Source organism: Nothobranchius furzeri, chromosome 17 (assembly GCF_043380555.1).
Source record: "Nothobranchius furzeri strain GRZ-AD chromosome 17, NfurGRZ-RIMD1, whole genome shotgun sequence".
NCBI classification, from domain to species: Eukaryota; Metazoa; Chordata; class Actinopteri; order Cyprinodontiformes; family Nothobranchiidae; genus Nothobranchius; species Nothobranchius furzeri.
In genome coordinates, this window is record NC_091757.1 from 44679134 (window position 1) to 44706142 (window position 27009).

The following is a 27009-nucleotide window of genomic DNA, read 5'->3' on the forward strand; positions in this document are numbered from 1 at the left end:
CTTAATGATTTTATTATGGGAGAATAATCACTTTTTTCTGATGATACGCTTTAGAAAATGGCTTCTCACATGACAGGTGCTTTCAAACAGAAATATTTTCAATTTTGGAACCAGTATTTGTGTGCTCTCCAAGTTTTTGCTCCAGATATTGAGGAATTGTCTCCCAGTTTGTTTGTTTGCGCTCTCTGTCTCTTAAGTGTATGAATAAATGTGCCCATGTGACCTTCTGTCAATGTGCCTGTCCCTCGGCGCTGCTCAGCCTAAACAAACAGCTGTGTTTTTGAAGCAGGGACACGAAGCAATGGGCTTTTTGTTCACCGGTTAATTTCACACACACACACACACACACACACACACACACACACACACACACACACACACACACACACACACACACACACACACACACACACACACACACACACACACACACACACACACACACACAAGCAAACATACTCCCAAAAATGTTCCGTGCTCCTCATCTTTGTTTTCCCGCTGCTCTTGTCAGTTGCGTCTTTGACCTCTTGTTTTTTGTTCTTATTCCTCCTCTTCTGCTCAGTCTCTCTTTCTCTGCCCCCACTTCTCGGCGTAGTAGTCGCTCGCTCCCAGACCGAGAGGAATGCCACTCCGTGTGACCTCTCACCTACAACAAGGAGGGGGTGCTGGGTGAGACAAGGGAAAGCGAGGGGGCAGCTGCAGTCATGTGGCCAGGCCTATAGGAAACACACACATAGAAATGCACATCGAGCCAGGTTATCAGACAAAATACACTCTTTAATTCCAGACGCAGCTCGCCAAACTCTCTCTTTGAACGTCTGAGAAAGTGTAGGAAGTTTCATTTTGGTCTGTGTGCATCAGCGAACACACGAGTGGAGTGCAGCCTCACACAAAGGCATTATTGTTGGTAAGAAGGGGCCAGAGAGGAGGCAGGCAGTCTGATTGGTTAAGACTATTGTGTCTCACTTTGTCTATTCTCCCTGTCACTGAGGATGTCATTACAGCGGCTCACCGACTCTTTCTCTCTTCTTAAGCCTGAGATCATCTGAGGACTTTCACTGAAACATGGACACTCAGTTAAATAAACAGTTGCTTCAAAAGCATCAGACATAGACATGAGACCCATTGTTTGACTCGTTAAATGTTATTTTAAGCATCACTTGATGGAAAAACAGGTTAACTCTCGTAGTTCTAAATAAGGCTTATGTAGACAAATGAGTTATTATGATTTTACTGTAGTTAGTGCAGATTCAAAAGTCACAATGTTTGCTAAATAAAACCTAAATTCTGAACTTTCATATTTGTTAAAAAAAAGCTGTAGCCCAGAAAGTTAGCCATCCATCAAAACATTTTCGCTTTAGACATCGAAACTCTCTTTGTAGAGGGTTTAGGGAATAAATGTCCTTTTTGGTGTTGGTTTGCGTAAATATGTGAACTTTTTCTCAAGAGAGGCCATAGATCTTATCAAAGGTGAGTTGGTGCTCCAGTCGGCTGGGGTGCAAAGTCTGAGCAGTTTGTGGACATCTAAGAGACAAAAAAAATCTTTGCAGAATTATATTTAAATCAGTCTAATTTAGTATCTTTGCAGGAAACATGAAGTCACCCAAAGTCATTGAAGCGATGTAGCCCACAAAGAATGTAGACCACTGGGTGGATGGATGGATGGGAGAGAGCATTACTTGCGACTGACTAATCAGTGAGAGGGGCTTTGTGGTTACAGACCACAGAGAGGAAGTGTTTAATCTCAGCCCAGCTTCTGTCTTGAATTACCCATCATTCCACACAGGAAGTCATCCCTTGGAGCAGCTCATTGACTGTTAATTATTTCCTGTTGTACAGACGTGGTACGATTGGGTTGTAGAGCACAGAGTATGTAAACAGCATCTTCCCTTGGCGTTTACACTTTCGTGTTTCACATATGTCAGTAATGTTTACTTCAGTTGAAGTACAGATGAAAAAGTATTTAGTTGTCGGACGCAGAGATGGATTGGACTTTTGCGTGAGTGTTCGTGCTGCGGTGTGTGTGTAGTACTTTCATGTTTCCTGAGCTTTTGGTGCTGATTGACACGTGTATTGCTGTCACCGGACTTAAGTTGCATTCATAAAAGGAACAATCGGTGTGTAATCACTGTAATAATCACCATGAAACAACTCTAATGTTCCTCTTAGTATTATTCACCAGCAGGATGCACACATGCCTCAGCAGACCATTAATGCTAATAGTGGGGATTAGACGTATACTTTGTGTAGCATGTAAATGTGTCTGCCATTACTGAGCGGGTGAAAACCTCTAACTACAACCTAATAACACGCTTTGGTTCAGCCAATCAGGCGCTCTTGTTTAAATTGAGTCATCAACTTCTGAGCGTGTCTGATGAAAGCGTGACAAGGAGACTCTTTGGTGTTTTGCTGCTATCTCTGGGAGCACTTCAGACTGCTACTAGGGTCGTGCTTGAGACCATCCACTGCGCCTTCAGTGAGACAGAAGCACCACAGATCCAATATATGATCACATCCAGCGTGAAAGGCACAGAAATTACAAAATTAAATATAAAACATTGAATGACAAGTACTAAATTTGGAGGCTGATTTGGCAGTAGTTTTGAGTAGAGCCCATTTTGTAAAAGTTTTCCTGCCCAACTTTCCCAGGAACAGCTCCGTGTGGCACAGATCAGAGATAATGGAGTTCAGCTGCGCAAAGAACAGACTTGTACAGCGACGTGTCCACACAGTTTTAGCCAACATGGTTTCATCCCAGCTACCCACAAACTGTCCCACCTTGATAGCCCCTCCTCTCTCCACCCCTTTCTCCTCCCTCTTCTCTCCCCCCCTGCTGTGGGTCTCCTCAGGCACATGAATGGAAGTCTTTATTCCCGGGAGAACTGGTGGGAAGAACGAGTGAACGAGAAACAGGGATGAGGAGGTGAATGGGGTGGGGGTGGGGGGGTCTGTGAGAGTGGCCACAAGATCAACACATTGCTACAGCTCCTCTTTTTTTTCTCCAATGCTTTTTCCCTCCTTTTCTTTCTTCTCCCCCCTCGTCCTCACCCCACCGCCTCTTCCCGGTTTTAAGTGCTGTGGATACAAAGCCCTGTTAGTATTCATGGTGTTTGTTTGCAGAGGAGCTGTGTGTGTGTGTGTGTGTGTGTGTGTGTGTGTGTGTGTGTGTGTGTGTGTGTGTGTGTGTGTGTGTGTGTGTGTGTTCACAGAGCTGTCAGAAACACAGATCACAGGGAAGCAGCGCTCTGAATGGGGCTGGAGAGAAGCGGGCATCGGAGGGGTGGTGGTGGTGGGTGGGGGGGTGGGGTGTCTGATGGTGGTAGTTCCCACAGAAAGAGAATGGTCAGTTCCAGAAAAGAAAATAGTAGAAGAAAAGGACAAGGAGATGAGAGGGTGGCGAGGGTGGGGGTTCGCACAAGGCCACAGGGGCAGAGGAGGGGGATGACATGGTGACATCCAAGGGAGTGTGTGTGTGTGTGTGTGTGTTACAAGGTGAGAGTGAGGTAAAAAGACAGGATCATATCAATAATAACGTTTCAGAGGGAAACCGGCGGTAAACGAGTCCAGGCATCTCTCGTCTTGTTTTTCCTGCGTCCTTCCCTCTCTGCCTCTCTCGTTCTTTTAGTAACACCCCCTTCAACCCCCCTCTCTCCCTCTCTTTCTCTTTGTGTGTCTGCCTGGACTGCTGCCCAGTGCCGTACACAGGGAAAAATTAAACACTCTAACCGCTGGGCGTGCAGCCAAATAAAAGGCTGCGAAAAACTATTTGAAGGGCAGCTTGTTTGTGTACATCTGGGCTTGAAGTTTTGTGTATATGCTTGCTTGTGTGTGTGTGTGTGTGTGTAGGTTTGTGAGATTTGGGTGTGCCTGTTTAGGGTGTTCTTTCCCACTATAATAGTGCAACCATGGTGCTCACAGTATGTTTGCAGAGAAGAACTCACCACCTTCCTTTACATCAATCAGGAAAGAGCACAGTTCATCTAGACTTTCATTTAAGCCCCACTGAGCGTGTTGCAGACACACACCCACATATTTGTCAGAAAATTTATGCTGAGTCATTTGCAAAGTGCCTTTCAGTCGGGTGATTGCAGCACTTAGTCACATATTATCCATGACCTTCTTTGCTGCCGCGCTCTGACCTTATCTGATGGTTATATCACCACTAAAAAGGGATGTGGAGCTCTAGACCCGCCTGCGTTCAGGTGTTGGTTGGGCATTTTTGCAGATGGATCCACGTTGTAAGACCCAGAGAAATTAGTTGTTGAGTTAGTGACAGAGCTGAGCCTCGAGGGACAGAGTGTGCATGAGATAAGTTGAAGGCTAAACACGAGTCGGTGATCTCTATCCTTATCTCTTTTTCAGCTGTAGATGAGGGATTTTGTGGGAAAGGTTGAATCCTGACAGGTCTTGAGCTTTTGATCTGCATTAAGGTCAAAGTCCATGCTTGTGTGCTGCTGTTCTAATTTCCTGAACGCTGCCCCCTTCTGCATCCCTGCAGTAAAATACAAAGGTGATCAAAAGTGTATGAACCACACACACACACACACACACACACACACACACACACACACACACACACACACACACACACACACACACACACACACACACACACACACATTTTTTTCTGCACAACTGTGTTGTTTTCTTGAGTACAAGCTTCAATTCAATTCAAATTCAAAAATACTTTATTAATCCCAGAAGGAAATTCAATTGTGAATTGTTTGTGAGAGTTGTATAGGCGCAGAGATTTAAGAGCCATTTAGAGCAAACAGTAGATGAAAAATTGAAATATTAAGCGATTACCAAGTTAAAGTTTGTCGATATTTACGAGCAGCTTGTGTTGACTGTCTGGGGAGAGTAGGGAGGATTCTGAGTTGTTTACCCTCTTTGTTGGCTAAAACGCAGATCTAAGAGGCGGTAACAAGGGCTTTATGGCCACTATTTACATTTGCCTGTGTGGATATCAGAGAGTGCCTGCATTTTTCCTGGAATTGCTTCACGCAGGGAGGTGTAAAGGAGGGGTGATGGAGGCGAGGAGGTATTAGGGAGGAAACTAAGAACAAAAAGTTGAACTGGTGCCAATATAACCCAGCCGCAACCGGAAAATGGAAGCAGAAGGAGGGGTGGGGGGTGTGAACATTATTTATAATTTCTTTTTCTTTCTTTTTTTCTTCTTCTCCATCTGTGGGAAAAGGTGTTTTGCCTCCTCTCTTTATTATCTGTCCGTGGTTGCTCTGCGGCCACTGGGGAGGATGTATATATGTGTTTGTGTCTGTCTGTCTTACCTTAGTCCCCCTCACTACCATCACACACACACACACACACGCACCCACACACACACACACTTCTCGGCTTTATGTCTGTCTCTGTCTTCTGTGCCCTTCCTTAACCTGAAACAGCAGGTATTCTAGGATAGGTTAAATGAGAAAGCAAGTGTGTATCAGGTGTCTGTCATTTTATTCCTCTTTGGCCTCACTGACTCTGTTCTCTAGTGTCACCTCCCTCCACACACCCAAGCACGCACACACACACACACACACACACACACACACACACACACACACACACACACACACACACACACACACACACACACACACACCCAAGCACGCACACACACACACACACACACACACACACACACACACACACACACACACACACACACACGCACACACACACACACCCAAGCACGCACACACACACACACACACACACACACACACACACACACACACACACACACACACACACACACACACACACACACACACACACACACACACACACACACACACACACACAAGCACACAGCTCAACCTAACTCAGAGGACAGCATAGCCTTGTATTGAGCAGATAAATAAGAGTGCATGTGTGTGTTTTCTGGCTTTGTTAATCATTTACACTGCTCAGTGTTTGCTTGGGCCTGTTTCTGTTTCTTTTCTCTTTTTTTCATTTCGATCCACACGAGTCCTGTGCTCCTTGGCGTTTGTGTGTGTTTTTTAATTTATTTTTTGCTTTGTGAGTTTGCATCTGGCTTATTAACTGTTTCAGGGAAGTGTGAAAACAACTCGCTGAGTGATTACTGACTGCAGAAAAGACAGAAGTGACAGAAAAGTGATGTAGGCAGAGCAACACATTAGCAACGTGAAAGACAGCGGGCATGTAAATGTCTACACCAGACCTGAGAGCTTTGCAACAGTTGGGTTGTTTGTGCACGAGTCTGTAAATGTGCAGCAGCTTCACTCGTACATAACACTAGAATTTTGTGAAGCCTGTAAAATGTGTACATCAAGTGTGTGCGTGTGCACTTGTACGCCTGTGTGTACATGACCATGAGAGGCATAAGAGGCAAGCCTGTGGTTAGGTTACATCTCCCTGCTGTGCAGCAGAACAGTGTCTTGTTGCGGCATACTGAGTCTGTTAATAAGAGGCTAAACCACAGAGGCCATCCGCTGCTCTATTTCTCATCTTCCAGCAGTACTCTGATTATGCAGCAGTGATACATTAAGTGGGCTCTTCTAGTTTAGTACAGTTTATTGAGAGTTTTGCATATACGGCTATGAGGGGGAAGATATAAATCTTTTTATAAGTAAAAGGAAAACATATAATTTGTTTTGCATTTTTAGGCAAAACAAATGATATTTACAAGGCTGGTAGTCATGAAAAATAAAGACAATACATAAATAATCACAGATCTGGGGCAGAGATGTGGCTGCGTTAGGCTACTGTGAATAATATCGTGTTTTTTCCAGACGTCCCCAGATCTACCCTCCACTGATCGCACAGCATGCAACATCCTTGCCACAGGAATTTAATTGCTCTGCAAACAAGCCCTTTGTTTTGTTGCACATTGTTCATCCATGCTCAAAAGATGTATTAAAACCTTAAGTTGTGCAGTGAAAAGAGATGGAGGGCATCCTAAAGCACAACAATTTACTGATTTACTGAAAGGCTACTCCTAACTCATATATATATATTTATATGTATATGTATATACATATATATATATATATATATATATATATATATATATATATATATATACATATATATATATATATATATATATATATATATATATATATATATATATATATACATATACACATATATATATATATATATATATATATATATATATATATATATATATATATATATATATATATATATATATAGGGATGTAAGAAAATATCGATATGGCAGTATATCGTGATATTGTTTCCTGCAATATTATATCAATATTCAAAAGCCGTGTATCGACTTTTGGGCAGAATTTACATGCAAACATTTGTGTATTTTCATTTCCTTTGGTGCAATTCAAACGCCGACTTCTAGTTGGCAGCAGTGTGCAGTGGGAGTTTTGTTTCCACTATTGAAATGTAAATCTCTTTATTATGGTTCAGATACATCACGATAAACATGTTAAGTATCAGTTTGGACAGTTTATTGAAATTTTCTACAATAGATTTAGTCTAAAAAAATCGCTTCTATTGTCTGGCTGAATGTATCGCAATATATTGTGATATATTGTATCGTCTGCCCTGTATCGTGATGCATATTGTATTGCCAGAATTTCACCAATACACATCCCTATATATATATATATGTATGTATGTATGTATGTATATATATATATATATATATATATATATATATATATGTATATATATATATTTCTGATTACATTATCACATAATTGGTCTATCATTGCAAGTATTTAAAGCTGCCACACAGTCACAGTTTTTCTGTAGTAAACTCGTCTGTTTCCCTCCTGTGTTTCAGACGTACGAGCGTCAGTTCAGAATGCCAGAGCAGAAAGAAGGGGGCCTTCTACAGCTTCTGGGGGATCACACTCTGCCTAAACATCAGCTTCGCAGCACCCTCCCTCCTACAAATGCTATCTCAAACATGCCACAATCACAGCACAGCCTCACGCAAAAGTTCCAGCATGTTAATGCACAACAACACCAAGTTGTTCCGGAGTGGATTACATCTGTGGCACCTTTTTCATCCTCTGTCCATTCGGGGGAATCTAACGCAGCAGGAGGTTTGCTAGGAGCAAGCAGAAGTACTCTGCTTGATCCGACACAACCTTATCAACGGACAGCAACACAGACCCCCTCACCTCAGAGATCCATGACTCCAGAATTGCAGCTGCCAGTGGTCACAGATGCCAGTATTCTCAACCTGACATCGCTCAGCAGGTATGGCTATATTTTTTTTAATAACACAAAAATAAGAACTCCATCAGTAAGTTACAATGCATCCTTTCTTATTTATTTTGCTTAATTTCTCTGCTTATGCATATCTCTAGGGGTAAGGGCTTGCAAGAAGTAAGCGAACAGCTCTTTGGGAATATCAAGAGGAAGTATGGCAGGAAGGATTCTCAGAAGGTGCTCTGTAATCCCCACGGTACTGATGCACATTGGGGAAAGCATCCAGAGAGAGGATCAGAGAGTCCAGGTAATTCAGAAGACAGGCAGAAGTACAACCAAGAGGAGCTATCTGAACAGTTTCACTCAGAAAGAGAAGAGCGGAGAAGAGAGGAAAGAGAGCAAACAAACGCTGGAAGGAGAGGAGATGAAGAAGAGAGAGGTATGCCCCTGATCACAGAGGATGGTAAAGGAAGGAAGAGACGGAGGAGGCCTTCGTTTGACGAGTCGTTTTCTTTGGAGGAGCAACCACAGCTTCAGATTCTGGAAGCTACCCAGAAGCTTCAGACCGGAGCCCCGGAACCCAAAGTAGCACATAAGGTAGAGACTCACAAGACTGACTCTCGTCTTAAAAGTCAGGCGGACAGCAGCACTGAAAGGATCGAAAAGGCAGAGAGAGGAGATAAAGGTGATAAGAGGGATAAAGCAGAGAGGGCCGAAAAGGCAGAAAGAGGAGAAGCTGTTACAAGTGGGCCTGACCAGGAGTCAGATCAGAGTTTAAAAGGAGTGAAAAAGAATCCAGTGGGTCGTCCCAAGAGTGGTACAGATACCCTTAAACTCAGAGAGCCTGCATACAATCATATCAACAAGCTTAATCTTAGCTCCAATCTCAGACTCCCTAGCCCCAGCTATAGAGGTAGCATCAGTCCCATCCCCAGTCCTAAACCCAGGACCAACATTAGTCCAAGTCCAAGTCCTAGAGGCAGGGTTGACCTGAGTCCCAGCCCTAAAAACAATATTGTCTCTGAAGCCAAACTTAAACCAGCAAAGGTCAACGACAGATGGTCCTACCTGAAAGTTAAAAGTCATACCAGTCTGACATCACCTCAAAGAGACAAACTGGGAAGTCCTCTGGCCTTATCAGAGCCACCTTCTGCTTTCCCAATTACCCCGTCTAGCCCACTCTACACCAATAGTGACAGTCTAACGGTCCACGCTCCCATCAAGAGGAAACGAGGGCGTCCAAAGAAACAGCCACTCCTAACCGTGGAGACCATTCACGAGGGCACCTCCACCTCACCCCCAAGCCCACTGTCACAGGACACCTCTACAGGGCTAAGCCGCAGGAGAAAGACACATGGTCTAAACACGTTAGTTCAAATGGCCTCCCCAACATCCAGCGACTGTTCTAACAGCCTGAAGCTAACGCGAGGCAGAGGCCATCCTAGGTCAATAAATAAGACAAAGCTCGGGAAAATGCAAAGCATCTTAAACGAGATTCTCTCTGGATCTAGTCAGAATGGCTCTCTGGCTCTGAAGTCACCCTCAGCTCCTGTCACCTCAGCCATGAGTGCTATGGCAACCACCATTGAGGCTCGATTGGGAAAACAGATCAACGTCAGCAAGAGAGGTACAATTTATATTGGAAAGAAGAGAGGGCGGAAACCCAGAGCCGAAACTCAAGGCTCCATCCTCCTCAAAACCACAAGGGACAAGCCGCCATTGTCTGTCTCCACATTCTGTCTTTACGATAGCCCTGCAGTGCCTTCCACCAACTCATCTCCCAGTTCTTGTGCTCCATCCCTAAGAGCCAGCAACACAGATGCCACCATGCCCAATTTGCAGCCCGTCTCAGCCCTGCCCTCTAAACCAATAGGCAGGGGCTTTCTCTCAGGGGGTTGGAAACTTTCTCCTCCTCGCCTTCTGGCCAATTCACCCTCCCACCTATCAGAGGGGGCATCAGTAAAAGAGGTGACCCTGTCCCCCATCAGCGAGTCCCACAGTGAGGAAACAATTCCTAGTGACAGTGGGATTGGGACAGACAACAACAGCACCTCAGATCAAACCGAGAAGGGTCCTGCCTCCCGTCGCAGGTGCAGTATACTGCTGTTATACCCTTTCCCCTCTAATCTTTTCACCTACTAGGTTGGCATAAATATTGTAGTTTTCATGTTATTTTATGCTGTGTTCATGCAGGTACTCGTTTGACCTGTGTGGGTTTGAATCTGCGGAGGCTGCAGCTCTGGATGCATCTAACAGGAGCAGCAGAGCACGCTGTGAACGGCAAGCCGCCGCTGTTGGTAACTATTTGTCACAGCAGGAAAAGAAGCAAAAGCATCATCGTAGAAAGAGGAAGTGCTTTCAAAGCAGGGATCATCTTCACTTTCTCTCTGAGCTGGAAGAGGTTAGATCCATGATCACAATCAATGTCTAACCTTACACTTGATGCTGTCACATGCTTTAATTATGTATTCTAATCCTTTTTTTCCTCCTAACTTCCTTCTAGGTTGTGATAAAACTCCAACAGCTGCGAGTGTCGCACAGGCAATACACCTGCTACCCCCAACATCCTTATCCTTCCATTTTCCGGCTCAACTTTCATCATTACTACCCAATTAGCTACGACTCTTACCCCTGTGACCCCAGCTCATACCTCCACAGGAGTGTCGATCTGAAAGCTAAAAGGAGGCGCGGCCGTCCAGCTAAAGTCAGCGAGCCAATCACATCAAAACTGCCTTTTGTTCCAGGATACGGTTACCCGCTGGGAGGAGGAAATTACTATGCAGCACCGTATGCAATGCCTTATGCACCTCCTCTGAATTTGGGCTACTTTCCTCCCACCCCCCCATTTTACCTGCCGCACCACTCCCTTGGACCTGCGCCTCCATCTCCTTTCATGAGGCCTGCTGTCCCTCCTCCCAAGGCTTTCCACTCTACTGCACACTCAAAGCTGCAAGCAGGGGCGAAGATTCGTACCACTAGTGGTCCACTCCAGGGCCCCGCTGTAAGAGGAGATGGTCTAGGATCCCTCAGTAATGGCAGTGCAGGTGGTCTCGCAGGGGTCCGTCTTCATAAGAGAAAGCACAAGCACAAACATAAGCACAAGGACGAAACCCTTCTGTCACCACAAGACCGTCAGGACTTGGGGGGACTTTTCAGTGGAGCTAAGACCAACGCATGCCTCAGCATGCTGAGCCAAAGGAGGGACTTGAGCAGTCAGGGTTCGTCAAAGCATATGGAGAAGCAAAGGAGCAACGCCAGAAGCTCCAACCTGGGATCCAGCCTAGGGATTTTTGAGTCGGACCAGCTGTCCACACACTCTCTTGCAGACAGTCAGTTTCGCTCTCGTCAGGCTGCACAGACAGTAAAGAGCTTCATGGGCAGCTACAGCGGCCAGTCACAGAGGTCAGAGTCAGCTTCTGACCTTTTTTCGGGGTTACGCGAGGACGAGTGTGTTGAGAGGAGCAGAAGGACAAGGCTCGCTGTCTTTGGCGATCAGGGTTTAATGTCGTTCCAAACGGCCATCCAGGACACAGAGCAGATGAACAGTCCCTCCCTCGCTGGTAAGATTGATTTTGTGTATTTACAGCAAACACAACACTTCTGCTGTGATTCTAAAACTGTTTAATCTTGTGTTTCCTGACTCTTCTGGGTCTACAAGATTAGAAGTGTTGCTTATTTTCTTTGGATTTTGTGAAACCAGTAAATCTATAGCTTGACACCTTCTTGCAAGAAACCCAATCAGGTGGGATTAGAACACTTTTAATCCAAAGCAATAAAAAAAATCTAATGCAAAATCCCTCCTTTAAAAATTCAAAAATGCAGAGATTTTAAATTTGGTCAAGGAGATTACAGAGTAAACACGGCTGAGGCTTCCTACGTTTGCATCCAGTTCATTAATGAGGATTAATGATATTCATTATATATTAATGATATTGCTTATATCTTATAGGCACAGAAACAAACCAGTGTTGAAAAGGATACACACACATTGTAAAAAACTGTTGTGATCTTAACTAGCCAAGGTTATGTGGGATTACTAACTGTTCTCCACTGGTTGTTTAGCATTTAGTCCAAGTTTAAAGGGATTTCCTGTTTCGAATGAAGACTTATACGAATTGTAAAGGTGATTCCTATTTATAAACATGCTTTGCACAGAATTATCAGGTCTTAGAGCATACAAACAGACAGTTAAGTCCACATTCTCACCGCCAGAGTAATGTGCAGTTTGTTACATTCTGTATTCTGCTGTCTTTGAGCACATCTGGCCGGGGATAAAGAGAACGTAATGCATGGATGGAGACAACTATAATTCACCAATCTTGCCGTCCTCCACCCTCCCTCCACCTCTCTCCCTTCTCTCCTGCCAATGCCTTCGCCAGAGATATATTATTCACACACTGTGATTTATTTTCTACAGACACGCCGTAAAAGGCTCTTGCCTGTGTTAAAAGAGCTGGCTGCCAGCCAGCGGGTTTAATGACTGGGGCCTAGTCCAGTGGTGGGGAGGAGAAGCCAGGGGCCCGGTTAGAATACTCCCCCCACACCCCAGGGGATCCAGGACGGATGACTCATATACACAGCCCCTCACCCCACCTTATCCATATTATTGTTAAAGCACCTCTCCTACCCTGCACATCTTTACCTTTTCCTTTTGTGGCTCCAGCAGCTGTTGCCCTTGCTGTTCTCATTTACTTCAATCCCAGACTCTCCCCCTCCATTCCTCCCTCTATTTTCCCCCGTCTCCCCCACCACCTCAGTCCAAGATTACCCTCTCTCCTCTCTCCTCCCTGCACCCCCCCCCCCCCACTGCCCCTCTTCTAGCATGACTTACTGCTTCAGTTCACAGCTTTAGTCCAATTAAAACGCAGGCGCGTGTGCATATGAGCACTGCCACGCACACACAGCCATGCACTTTTTCATCTCACAACCTGACCCAGCTGCAAAATTTAAGATTTTTTTGATCATGCAGCTTGTATACAACAGTGTTATTCATTTCATGCATCCATGTTTGGTTTTTCCCATGTCACGTCTCACATCGCTTTTCTTTTATTAATTTTTGCACAAAAGCATATTTTCATTCACCAAATGAACGACAACTTTTTGGGTGGTCAGATATGTACTTTGACCTTCAAATTGGCTGAGTATAAAAGTACTCCCAACACATTCGATGTGAAAAATGTGCAAAAGCAAATAAGATTGGACAACAAACAAGAACACAACAGGACTGAGCACGTGGGACGTGGGGAGCAGAAGCATAGGTTCATCATGCAGAACAAGTCATGTGACATGAATGTGGAGTCAACTAGGCAAAACTCTAATTAACATAAATGCTTAAAAGACGACTTTACTCAGTCAGAAACCTGGTCTCAGCGGGCCGTAGAGGTGGTTTCACCGTACAAATAAAACTTCCTATTCCTGAGAGAAACCGGTCCTCAGCGCCGTACGGCCCCTCTCAATGCGGAAGGTCATTGGTTTTATGTTCCGTGTATGGCGCTCATAAATTCTGCTACTTTGTTGTGTGAGTGTGTGTGTGTGTGTGTGTGTGTGTGTGTGTGTGTGTGTGTGTGTTCACTTCTGTGCAGCTCATAAACTACTGTCACTTAGTGCTTTCTGCAGTAACTAATTTCCCTGCCTGTTCTGAATTCTTGAACAACAACTGAATGATGTCTCCTTAGTTTTACAGTAAACAACAGATGAAAGCAGACTCACTTCAACGCCTACATAATTTAAAATGTCTATCTCCTTCTTGCATTACTTCTAAACTGAGGAATAGAATATATCCTCACTTAAACATCTCTTCAGTTATATTTTATTCCCACTCAGCAGAATTTGGACGAGAGGCCAGGGACATCCTGGACAGGTCACCAGTCCATCACTGGGACATTTAGAAATAAATGACAGAAACAGTGGGTGATTATGGTTTGAGCTATAACCCTTGATGAATTTTACTTCTTTATGAGTTTCTATCACTAATGAGTTCATTGACGGCTGATAAATCCATTCATGAGGGAGATCTTCATCTGCAGGGCAGCGTGGCATTCAGCTCGGCGCTGCTGAGGTCTTTGCTCATACAACAATTCTTGTTTGCAGCACCAAATAGGAATAAGAATGACATTTGGAGTTCTGTAAAATAAACAAATCACCCAGTTTCATGGATTTGGCTGCAAATGCATGGACATTTTAGAAAAAGAGAAATATTTTAAATAATAAAAAGTGAAAATTACATATAGGATTATTCCCTATTTTGAACCCAATTAAGAAACTTATTTTCAGGGTGTTATGAAGACAAAAGGAGAGCAACAAAACCCCTCCAGTAAAGAACATTTGAATTTAAACACAGTTAATCAAAACCATTCTTTTCACATCAGTAGGCTCATTTTCAATGCATCACTTTATGCTCATAATGTTGCCTTTTTGAAGCATAATTTAGAAAGCTAATGTGATCATCGAGGATTGACAGCATTCTGGAGCTGCAGAAGAAACAACATGGTTTAGAAATCCATGAGCAGAAAGGAAAGCTCGTAAGACAGAGACCAAGCATACTACATGTGTACCATTTGAGGACCAGTGGTTGATTGTGCTTTTTCTCCATTTTGGCTGTTGCTCACTCTGAGCCCTGGGAACAGTGCCCAGACAGGGAGGAGAGGGTGGAGGGGGAGGTGGATGGTGGTGGGGTTTGAGGAATGGCACAAAGATGGGAAACAAAACGAAGGACTGAGACACGCCAAGATCAGGAAACAGTTTCTGAAATGAAGGCGGAAATGAAACGATGCAGTTACCAGCTTAATTGAAAATGAGAGAGAGCAGCATTTTGCTGCCCGTGAAGAATGGAGAGGAAGAGAGACTGAGACTAATGGGAGAGGAAGAGAAAGGATAGAGCAGCATGCAAAGGGCAAACTGCCCAGTTCATCAATGTGAAGGAAACAATACGGCTCAAGTTTCTTCTGCTCAGCCATTCTGAACTGCTGAATTCATTATTTCTGCGTGTCGCTCCTGAACGTGTATGCACATGTGTGTATTTGTATTTATGTCTATGCAAGTCCGTAGATACATCAGCCTGGGCTCCAGATGTACGGGGCTTTTATTGTGTGGTGACATATTAAATGGTTGAAGGAGACATTTCTTTGGGTTTCCTGCAAACAGAATTGGATCTCCTCCTCTCCCCTCTTCTCTCTGCTCACTAATAGACAATTACAGGATAGGATCTGCTCTCCTGGCTCAGCTGGGCTTTGAAAAGCTTACATGAATATCTCAAAATTAGCAGGAAGCTCTTGAGGCAAATAAGACATTCTCTCCATGAGCTAAATGATATGATTTCTTTTCTACTTTTTGCTCGAACGAGGACTCCTGTTTCTTTATAGGCTCTGTTTTGCTATTTATTTACCTTGTGATGCTCCATCTCACTCATCTTCTTCTTCTCCCCCTCCCAGGTGTTCCCAGTAAGCGGCGGTATAAACGGTGTGAGGTGGAACAGATCCAAAAGGACGTCAGGAGGATGCATTCTTTGAACTTTGATCATGTGCAGAAGATCCTGCGTGCCAAGCGTCTGCAGCGACAAGCTAAAACAGGAAATAATGTCATCAAGAGACGGCCCGGACGGCCCCGAAAACAGCCCATCGAAGAATCTGAGCCGGCCAGCATCAGGGAGGAAAGCTGGGCCGACGGTCGAGGTTTGGACATAGTGGCCAGCAGGAGAAGTGACGCGAGGACTTTGGGAATGCCCGTCCTGGAAAGGTGTGACAACGTGTCCGGTAGGCAGAGCCTCAGGCCCAGCTTAACCCTCGAGACTCAGGAGCACACCAGTCACGATTCCGTCTCAGCAGCTATCGAGAACGTGGTGCATCAAGCAAGGACCATACCTCCTGGGTCTAAAGAGGGCAAACGACGAGGCAGGGGTCACAGCAGGGACGAACTCTGGCTTCCCTCTAGTCAGGCATAAGAAGGAAAACCCCTGAACTGAACGGAGAGCAGTTAACAGAATCAATGTGCTCTAAAGCCCATCAATGCTGTGCCCCCTACTTTTGGGACTCCTTGATGCACTTTGACCTCCTGCCTTGTTTGTCGTGAGGAGCAAGATGGATGTGCCGGAGGAACACTTCCACCGACCAGAACCCAACCAGACATGGACCTTTCAAGCATTATTTGGACCTTGGTTTACAATGGCACTATATGGTACTATTTGATACTGAATCTGATGCTATAAAAGTGTGTGGTACTTATGATAGTGTAGGATTTTATGTGATTCTTTACGTATCTGATACCGTGATGTGTATGGTACTTTATGATACAGTATCTGAATGTGGCATTAGCCATATATTTACCAGCAAAGGGGAGGGGTAATGGTTATATAAAACTGTGCAGCTCTGCTTATTTTTGCCTTTTTGAGGAAACTTGTCAAGGACGTGTGGGATAACACATCAGTAATTAAGCCACCTTACCCTGTCTGTGTTTTACCTTCCAATTTTTCTTACCTTCTCTTAGGAGTAACTCATTCTTCCTGGCAGCTCCTCTACTCTGCTTGACATGCTCCCTGATTTTTTTAAGTACTCCCTGGTGTCTGTTACTCCTGCTTATTTGCTCCCACTGATGGTTTGCATCTCCAGTCCTCGGGCTTCCTTGATTTTCCCAGTGAGTCACATGCTTCTCCCAATCCCGCTCAGGCCTCTCCTGGGCAGCAAATGAAGGCAATATGGCGGACGAGGAGACTGTCCCACTGTACATAGAAACGAATGCCTTGTAGAATGGGAAACCAGCTTATAGATGTGTACCGGCATACAGTATATGAAATAGAATTGTTGTACAATAGACAAATGAAAGTGTGTATTGTTTTATAACCAAAAACAGACATGGGTGTGACTCGAGACAAGTTTGTTTTCAGACAGAAAAAAACCACATATATTTGTTCATACACTCGTTATTGTGTTTATATGAAAGGGGCTGAGGCGGAGAGGTTGGATAAAAGAGGGATGTTGGGTGTGTTTTGGTAAACTATAAGAGTTTGGTAAATGCACTATAAAAATACATTCATTTGCATCAATCAAATGCAGCACTTAATGCTTGTTCTAGCCTTACATTTTTTATTTTTATTTTTGCTTCGTTTTAATCAATTCATATATGCAGGCCACGCAGCCATAAGCGTCAAACCCAAGCCTGAGTCTGAATCGTGATTGGACCGTTCAGCAGAAGAGGGCTCAAATTTTGAAAAGCTAATTCCTGTCTTTCTACTTAACGTGGTTTTAAAATTCTTATCCTTGGAAATATTTTTGGGGAAAAAAAATCCAGTATTTAGATTTAGAAAACCAAAGTCTCAGTATTCGATGTGAGGATGTAGAAGTACCTTGGATCAGAGTTGGACAAACTCTACTGTGTTCTCAACTATGTAAAGCATTCCTATGTGCACTGTAGAATGTAGGCATTTAGGATATTTTTGTCATTGATGTTAAACTCTCATTGCAGTATTGGTGACTTTGGGTATTGGTTGGAATTTTCTCAGACACGTGTTTCAGCGTAAAAGCAATGGATTCGTTTGGCAACTTTTTTTTTTATTCAGGAGTATATTTTCTTCAGACGGGGTGGGATTCTCAGTTGCAGCCGTTCAACTTGTGCCTTATGTTTCTTTTTGTCACTAAATTGCATTCGACTTGAGAAACAGAAAAAGGCAACGAGTGTCCCGGAGAGTGACCCGATAATTTTGTGATTGTTCACATGACGCGTCTATCTTAGTCACCAGAACCCTGACTCTGCCTGTGTCCCTTCGTGGCTTCCGTCGAGTCCATCCGGCTCCCAGCTTCCTCTACGTTTTCTGACCCATATCTTCATGACAGAGCTAGAGGGGCTGGACTCACTGTATTAAATACAAGTCCTGACCTAGATACCGCTGTGCTGTGACAGTGGAAACACAAAGACCCACTGTTTGGGATTCTATTAGGAAATAATGATTCTAATGTCTTAGATGTAAAATTCAAGATCACACATTCTGACCTAATCAGTTATTTACAACAGATAACTGGTTAAACATCTGCCAAAGAAGGAACAGGGGCAGTTGTCATGAAAACCACATTTGTTGTTGTTTGCTATGCATCAAGCCATACCTGGCAATGACCTTAAAAAGAAAAATCTGGGTCCACCCTTCGACAAAGGAATAAGTGGTCTTATTTACTAAATAAAAGCGAGTTCTCGTCATGAGATTTGTGAATAATACCAGTAATATGATGTGCAGAAAGTGACTATCATTTCAAAAAACTATAGTTACTGCCTCACTATGCAGTACAGCCTTAAACAGATGTAAAGCTACAGTATTGATGTGCTTGTTGTAAATAGTGTTATTATGTACATCCTGCATGGATCTCAGTTGGACCCAACGACACAGAGACTGTCTCCTAAAAACCACACACACACACACACACACACACACACACACACACACACACACACACACACACACACACACACACACCATCTGTCCCCCCTAAATGCTCAAAGCTGAAGTGAATGAACAAAAATGACTGAAATCATCTCATTATTATTTAATAAACTCCAGAGTCATTGTTTCAGCCCATTAATTTACAGAAAACGGTTAACAAAGAAATCAGCCTTAGCATGTTTTCAAAAAGTTCCTTGAGCCAGATTGTGGTGCGCTCGACCAAAAATAGGCACCCCGGCTGACGTTTTAGCCTGCAGCCAGTTGGTGCGGCGTCGTAGCGTGAAAAGGATTGTGTGCTAGGGGAGTTCTCAGAGGAAACAGCCAAAAATACTCCCAACCTAATGTTAGCGTGCTTAACCTTGCTTTGCTGGATGACTTTGAGTGGATCGGCAGTCTGTTTGTGGTGAAGATTTTATCTGTGCATGTGGGCCTTTTTACTCCTGTGGTCAGGCAGAGGTCTCTGATGGCGGAGTTAAAGGCCCCAGGTAATGTCTGTCCTGTCTGTGATTCCTACCAGCCAACGCTCCGGTGCCTTCTAACTCTGACAAGTATTGTCCTAATCCAGAGCTTTCACTCTACGCAGAGACTGCAGAGAGGATGTGTTTGGGAATGGGGTTCATGGTCACTGATGTTAGCAGCTGGTCTGGACCAGAGGGTACAACTCAACCCTGATGCAAGCATCTTTTAGCGCTTTGTTTTCAGCACCAAAGGTGTCGCAACAGTGTTTGATCGTACTTCAATGTTATTTGGGTCTTTACTGTACAACTTTCAATTATAGGAAGATAGACACTAGCACCAACATGTAACATCCCCCTTGAATTCTCTATGTAGCATGCAGTGCCGAGTCCTACACGCAGAGCCAGGGTCACGTGAAGCAGAAACTCATAAACGTTACTGTACATGTCGTCGTCCTCACAGCATACGTTTCCCATTCGAAGCTATAACATTTTTAAAAACCTGAAAGTGCAGATGAGGCACTGAGAAAAACCAGTAAATATACTTCTGTAGAGCACAAAGTGAGCTCTCCTAACATTGTGGGCATATTTTAATTTGTATACATAGTGTATTTGAACTTTTTCTAGAGTGGATTTCTTTTATTTGCATGCTAAAATTGATTGTATGCATAAATATTTTAGACAAGTTGAATTTCAATTGAATTTGAAGCAAGACTTGTACATTGTTTGATATGTTTCTTTTTGTAATGGATTTTTTAATTCATGAAGCATTTTTGTACATTGTATGAATATTAAAACTGCAAATATTTGACATATAGAGTAAATACTAGATGCACATGCATATGCATATATCCTCCGCAGTATATGTGTGTAAACATACACATATATTTTGTATTTGCATTTGCCAGCATACAGATATATGTCTTAAGCACATATATACATGTAATATATGTATATTCATGTCTGCTGGCATGCTTTTGGTCATGTTCTTGTAGGTTCTTTTTCTTTTCTTTAAAATGAAACGCTCATTCTTTGCTACCCTTCTGTTGGCCGGCAGCGTTGAGCACTTATTGAGAAGAACTACAGTTCAAGTTGTTCATGTTATCCATTGTGTGAAATAATAAATGACTTTATTGACAGCTTAAGGTTGCATGAGCCTTTTTTCTCATTCCCTGAAAACTGTCTGTGAATATTTTTGTTAGTGCATGTGTGTGTGTGTGTTCGTTGTATGAGCGCGTGCTTGCATGTGTGCGTGTGTGTGTGTTTGATGGAAAGGCACAACAAAATGAGTGAATGAGTTCTACTTTACACTGATACTCCATGTTGTGTCTAAATGAGAGGGAATCCTCTCATTAGATGATTTGCATCATCACCTAGTCTCTCTCTCTCTCTCTCTCTCTCTCTCTCTCTCTCTCTCTCTCTCTCTCTCTCTCTCTCTGAGTCACACATAAAAACACACATGCACACACACACACACACACTCTAGTACTCTCCTACTTGTTCATTAGCCAATCTCTAAATCGTTCTTGCACTGCCCCAACAGTGTCACTTCTAGGTGGGCTGGGCTGCAGGCTGTTCTGTTATTGGACGGAGGTGAGTGGAAAGTGCCACACTATTGGCTGCGGCCAACTAGCAAAATTCTTCTGTTACCATGGTTGCAGGGTGAGCTGCCCAAATGTATCTGAGTGTATCTAGTGGAGCTGATGGAACTGTTGGCACCACTGATGTTGTGCTGCAAAAAATAAATAAATAAATTTCGCTCACCAATAGAAGTCAGAGAAGCAGTGAGCCTGCACCCAAATCACTCTGTACTGATGACTGCAAACGAGCCCACATGGCTCCTCTCCACCCTCCGCATCATGGGAGGGGAAGAGATGGATGGAGGTGAAACTGCTCTGCAAAAACACATCCTGCATGATGGATGTACTCTTGAGTCAGACAGGAAAAATATATTAAAATGTGGATTTCTCATCCAGGCTCTGAATCAAATGCGGTTTCATCTCACAGCAAAAGTCAGGGACACAAAGTGCAAATGAATTGCGCAGCATGTGTGAAACTGAACTGAAAGCTGGGTCAAGAGGTGAAACAACTCAAGTATATTCTTAGGGTCTTCCTCAGCTATTACAAAGCCACTGAGCTTAACATGAAACAGAATTAATTTTCTTCATCATACATTTACTCATTTTTGTGGCTACAAGCAATTGCTAATGCAATCAGGTTAGCTTGATTGTTTCTTGTGGGGAAATGTATTTAGGACTCAGTGGTGTTCCAAAAAGCTACCTTAGAAAAATTTCTACAAATTTAATGAAATATTAGCTACCAGATTTAAATTTGTAGCACAATTGTGTAAATTATTAAATATGAGTCAATGAGTCTTTCAGGTCAGCAAGGTGGCGCCTGTGCCTGGCTTCGCCGCGGTCACCGGCCACCTTTTCAAACTTTTCTCCACTAACCTCCTCTTTTCCACCTTGCTCCTGTCTGCGATCCTCTTCAGTATTGTCCCTGCTACCATCTCCTATGATCGCCAAACTCTTTTGTCCTTCCGTTCCTTCACGATCGCCCAAGATGCACCGAGGATTTACCATCCTGTTTGTTTACCTGAGCGGCGCACTGGCCCGGAAGCAATCAACGATCCAGAGCTGCGCACCTCTAGCGATGTTTGTCCGGTCCCGGGAAAACGTCGGAGGAAAAGAGGTAAACGAGCAGGAATCCAGGTGAGAATAAGACTTCTCTTAAAGCGTGGTTTATCTGGTAAACATCGGCGCAATCTTCTAGCTTCTTGTCCTTTGGTTGTGGCTAAACAACTCACAGCTGCTCTTGATGAACATAACATCTATGATAGCTTTCAGTCAGGTTTTCGTAGAGCTCATTCTACTGAAACAGCTCTTCTTAGGGTCTCTAATGACCTTCTGACTCACAGTGATGCAGGGGACTGTTCTGTTCTGGTCCTGCCGGACCTGACTGCAGCCTTTGACACTGTTGACCATCACCTGCTACTGGAGAGGCTAAGAGACTGGGTAGGCCTATCAGGATCTGCTCTGGAGTGGTTCTCCTCTTATCTCTCTGAGCGCACCTTTTCTATGGCCGTCTCCAAGTTTAGGTCCTCCACCACCTCTCTTACCCATGGTGTCCCACAAGGTTCTGTGCTGGGGCCTCTACTCTTCCTCCTCTATCTGCTTCCTCCTCAGCACATCCTGAGCTCCTTCAAAGGAATCTCCTGTCATCTTTATGCAGATGGCATCCAACTGTACATATCCTTTAAGCCCCATGAGATGTCTAAGCTGCAGCTGTTACACACCTGCTTAGACTCTATCAAAACATGGATGGCTGGGAGCTTTCTTCAGCTGAATGAAGAAAAGACTGAGATCCTCATCTGGGCCCCAGACAAGCTGGTTCCCAAAGTCAGAGACTCTCTTGGTCAGCTTGCTTCTCACACCAAACCTTCCGTCAGGAATCTTGGCGTGACCTTTGACCCAGCTCTCACCCTGGATTCTCATGTCAGTTCTCTTGTTCGCTCTTCCTTCTTCCATCTCAGGAACATTGCTAAGCTGAGTCCCATTCTGGCTCGCTCTGAACTTGAGACAGTTCTCCACACCTTCATCTCCTCATGCTTAGACTACTGTAACTCTCTTTTCACGTGTCTGAGCAGAACCTCCCTGAACCGTCTACAAGTGGTTCAGAATGCCTGTGCTCGGCTTCTGACCAAGTCCTCCAAATACACCCACATCACCCCGCTTCTCCTCCAGCTTCACTGGCTGCCAGTCAACTTCAGGGTTCATTTCAAGATCCTGGTTCTGGTCTATAGGGCCTTACATGGACATGCACCATCTTACATTGGTGATCTTCTTAGTCCCTACACCCCCAGCAGGTCCCTGAGGTCCAGTGATCAAAGCCTACTGGTTGTGCAGCGCACCAGGCTAAAGACCAAAGGTGACAGATAATTTGCTGCTGTGGCCCCCAGACTCTGGAACTCTCTCCCCCTGAGCCTGAGATCAGTGGACTCAGTGGTCTCCTTTAAAAAGCAGCTGAAGACTCACTTGTTTAAGCTGGCTTTTGGATGACCTTCTTCACCACTCTCTTTATTTGGCTCTCCCCACCTATCCCACCTTCCTCAGGATCCACTGATCTCCCTCTTTCCTATTCACTCTCTCTCTCTTTCTTAACATTTTTTCTTTTAAATCGCAATTGCTTATTCTTGCTCATTTTAAATATATTTTTAAAGATTTTCAAAATGCTTTTTTTTCTATTTTTACAATTTTTATATTTTTTGTTTTTGTTTTTGTGAAGCGCCTCGTGATTTTTATCTTGAGAGGCACTATAGAATTGATATTTTCTTCTTCTTCTTCTAATAATTAATTCAATTATTGAACCGTCACCTTATCACGGTGGAGGAGTTTGAATGCCCTAATGATCCTAGGAGCTATGTTGTCTGGGGCACTTTATGCTCCTGGTAGGGTCTCCCATGACAAATTGGTCTTTGGTGAAGGGTGAGACAAAGAACAGTTCAGAGGATCTTTCATGGATAGACAATCAAAGAGTCAGAGTACCCGGCCCGGAGGGTTACCGGGGTCCCACCCTGGAGCCAGGCCTGGGGTTGAGGCCCGTGAGCGAGCACCTGGTGTGCCGGCTTTCGCCCACGGGGCCTGGCTGGGCCCAGCCCAAACCAGATACATGGGCTCATCCAACTGTGGACCCACCACTCGCAGGAGGAACATGAAGGGTCCGGTGCAGTATGGATCGGGTGGCAGACCTTGGCGGTCCGATCCCCAGACAAGAAAACTGGTTTTTGGGACATGGAACGTCACCTCACCGGCGGGGAAGGAACAGGAGCTTGTGGCAGAGGTTGAGCGGTATCAGCTAGATATAGTCGGACTCACCTTGATACATAGCATTGACACTGGAACCCATGACCTTGAGAGGGGTTGGACACTCTCCTTTGCTGGAGTTGCTCCAGGTGAGAGGCAGAGGGCTGGGGTTGGGTTTTTGTTAGCCCCAAGACTCTCTGACTGTGTGTTGGGGTTTACCCCGGGGGACGAGAGGGTAGCTTCCCTGCGCCTTCGGGTCGGGGAACGGGTCCTGACTGTTGTTTGTGCTTATGGGCCAAATATCAGTTCAGAGTACCCACCCTTTTTGGAGTCCCTGGGACGAGTGCTAGATAGTGCTCCATCAGGGGACTCCATTGTCCTGCTGGGGGACTTCAATGCTCACGTGGGCAATGACAGCTTGACCTGGAGGGGTGTGATTGGGAGGAACTTCCCTCCTGATCTGAACTCAAGTGCTGTTTCATTATTGGACTTCTGTGCAAGCCGCTGTTTGGCCATAATGAACACCATGTTCGAACATAAGGATGCCCATGGGTACACTTTGTACCAGGGCACCCTAGGTCGCAGGTCGATGATAGACTTTGTAGTGGTATCATTTGACCTGCGGCCGTATGTTTTGGACACCCGGGTGAAGAGAGGAGCGGAGCTGTCAACTGATCACCACCTCGTGGTGAGTTGGATCAGATGGCAGGGGAAGATGCCGCGTAGACCTGGCAGACCCAAACGTATAGTGAGGGTCTGCTGGGAATGCGTGGCAGAAGAACCTGCCAAGACGGTCTTCAACTCCCACCTCCAGCAGAGCTTTGACCGCGTCCCGAGAGCAGTGGGGGACATTGACTCCGAGTGGGCCTTGTTCCACTCTGCGATTGTTGAGGCGGCTGTTGCTGGCTGTGGTTGCAAAGTGGCTGGTGCCAGTCGTGGTGGCAACCCCCGTACCTGCTGGTGGACACCAGAGGTTCGGGGAGCCATCAGGCTGAAGAAGGAGGCCCACAGGGCGTGGCTTGTCTGTGGGTCTCCGGAGGCAGCAGACAGGTACCGGATAGCCAAGCGGGGTGCAGCAGTGGCAGTTGCCGAGGAAAAATCTCGGGCATGGGAGGAGTTTGTTGAGGCCATGGAGAAAGACTATCGATCGGCTCCAAAGAGGTTCTGGCAAACTGTCCGGCGCCTCAGGAGAGGAAGAAAGCAACTCGCTCACACTGTTTACAGTGGGGATAGGGAGCTGCTGATGTCAACTGGGGCTATAGTCGGACGGTGGAAGGAATATTTTGAGGAGCTCCTCACTCCCACCTACGTGCATTCCGAGGAGGAACAAGAGCTGGGAGACCTGGGGATGGGCTGTACAATCTCAGGGGCAGAAGTTGCTGAGGTAGTCAAACAACTACACAGCGGCGGATTCCCGGGGGCAGATGAGATACGTCCTGGGTATCTCAAGGCTATGGATGTTGTAGGGTTTTCGTGGTTGACACGTCTCTGCAACATTGCGTGGTCATCGGGGGCAGTTCCTGTGGAGTGGCAGACTGAGGTGGTGGACCCCATCTTTAAGAAGGGTGACCTTAGGGTGTGTTCCAACTATAGGGGAATCACACTCCTCAGCCTCCCTGGAAAGGTCTACTCCAAGGTACTGGAGATGAGGGTCCGATCAATAGTTTTTTCTCAGATTGAGGAGGAGCAATGTGGTTTTCGTCCTGGCCGTGGAACTGTGGACCAACTCTATACCCTTGCAACAGTGATGGAGGGGGCATGGGAGTTTGCCCAACCAATCCACATGTGTTTTGTGGATTTGGATAAGGCTTATGACCATGTCCCCAGGGGCACCCTGTGGGGGACGCTCCAGGAGTATGGGGTGGGTGGCTTTCTGTTAAGGGCCATTCAGTCCCTGTACCAGAGGAGCGTGAGTTTGGTCTGCATAGCCGGAAGGAAGTCGGACCTGTTCCCGCTGAGGGTTGGACTCCGCCAGGGCTGCCCTTTGTCACCGGTTCATTTCATTACCTTTATGGACAGAATTTATAGGCGCAGCCGTGGTGTGGAGTGTGTCGAGTTTGGTGGCAGGAGAATTTCGTCTCTGCTTTTTGCGGATGATGTGGTCCTCCTAGCTTAATCCAGCTCTGATCTTCAGCTCTTGCTGGGTAAGTTCACGGCAGAGTGTGAAGAGTGTGAAGCGGCTGGGATGAGGATCAGCACCTCCAAATCTGAGACAGTGATTCTCGACCGGAAAAGGGTGGCTTGCCAACTCCGGGCCAGGAGAGAGGTCCTACCTCAAGTGGAGGAGTTTAAGTTTCTTGGGGTCTTGTTCACGTGTGAGGGTAAGAGGGATCGGGAGATCGACAGGCGGATTGGTTCAGTGTCTGCAGTGATACGGACGCTGAGCCGATCTGTCATGGTGAAGAGGGAGCTGAGCCAGAAAGCCAAGCTCTCGATTTACCGGTCGATCTACGTCCCAATCCTCACCTATGGTCATGAGCTTTGGGTAATGACCGAAAGAACAAGATTGTGGATACAAGCGGCCAAAATTAATTTCCTCCGTAGGGTGGCAGGGCTCAGCCTTAGAGATAGGGTGAGGAGCTCGGACATTCGGGAGGGACTCAGAGTAGAACCGCTGCTCCTCTGGATCGAAAGGAGTCAGTTGAGGTGGTTTGGGCATCTGGTCAGGATGCCTCCTGGACGCCTCCCTGGGGAGGTGTTTCAGGCATGTCCTGCCGGCAGGAGGCCCCCAGTTCGACCCAGGACAAGTTGGAGAGGTTACATCTCCAATCTGGTCCGGGAATGCCTTGGGGTCCTGCCGGAGGAGCTGGTGGTGGTGGCCGGGGAGAGGACGGTCTGGAGCTCCCTAGTTGGGATGCTGCCCCCGCGATCCGGACCCGGATAAGCAGAGGAAGACAACAACGATGACGACGACGTTATTAAACAATACACTTAATTTCCCTTTGGGATTAAGAAAATGTTTTTGAAATATATATTTGTTTTGTCTGGGTGTTGTAGGGCTGTGTTGGTTGACGCAGCTCTGCAGTATCATGCGGACATCGGGAGCGGTTCCACTGGGACATCGGGAGCAGTTCCACTGGACTTGTAGATTGGGGTGATGGTCCCCCTATTTAAAAAGGTGGACCACAATTCTCAGCCTATCTGGTAAGGTCTATTCAGGG

The 27009-nt window shown here is 45.4% G+C and overlaps 1 protein-coding gene across 1 annotated transcript in view; it reads left to right on the plus strand.

The window, feature by feature from the left end:
• Nucleotides 1-16333, plus strand: part of setbp1 (SET binding protein 1) — a 30896-nt gene extending 14563 nt beyond the window's left edge. The window contains exons 3-7 of the mRNA XM_015972547.3: nt 7792-8213; nt 8324-10255; nt 10359-10566; nt 10669-11725; nt 15596-16333. Of these exons, the coding sequence (XP_015828033.3) occupies nt 7792-8213; nt 8324-10255; nt 10359-10566; nt 10669-11725; nt 15596-16104 (4128 nt within the window). The 3' untranslated portion in view covers nt 16105-16333. The remainder of the gene's footprint in view (nt 1-7791; nt 8214-8323; nt 10256-10358; nt 10567-10668; nt 11726-15595) is intronic.
• Nucleotides 16334-27009: the final 10676 nt, after the last annotated feature.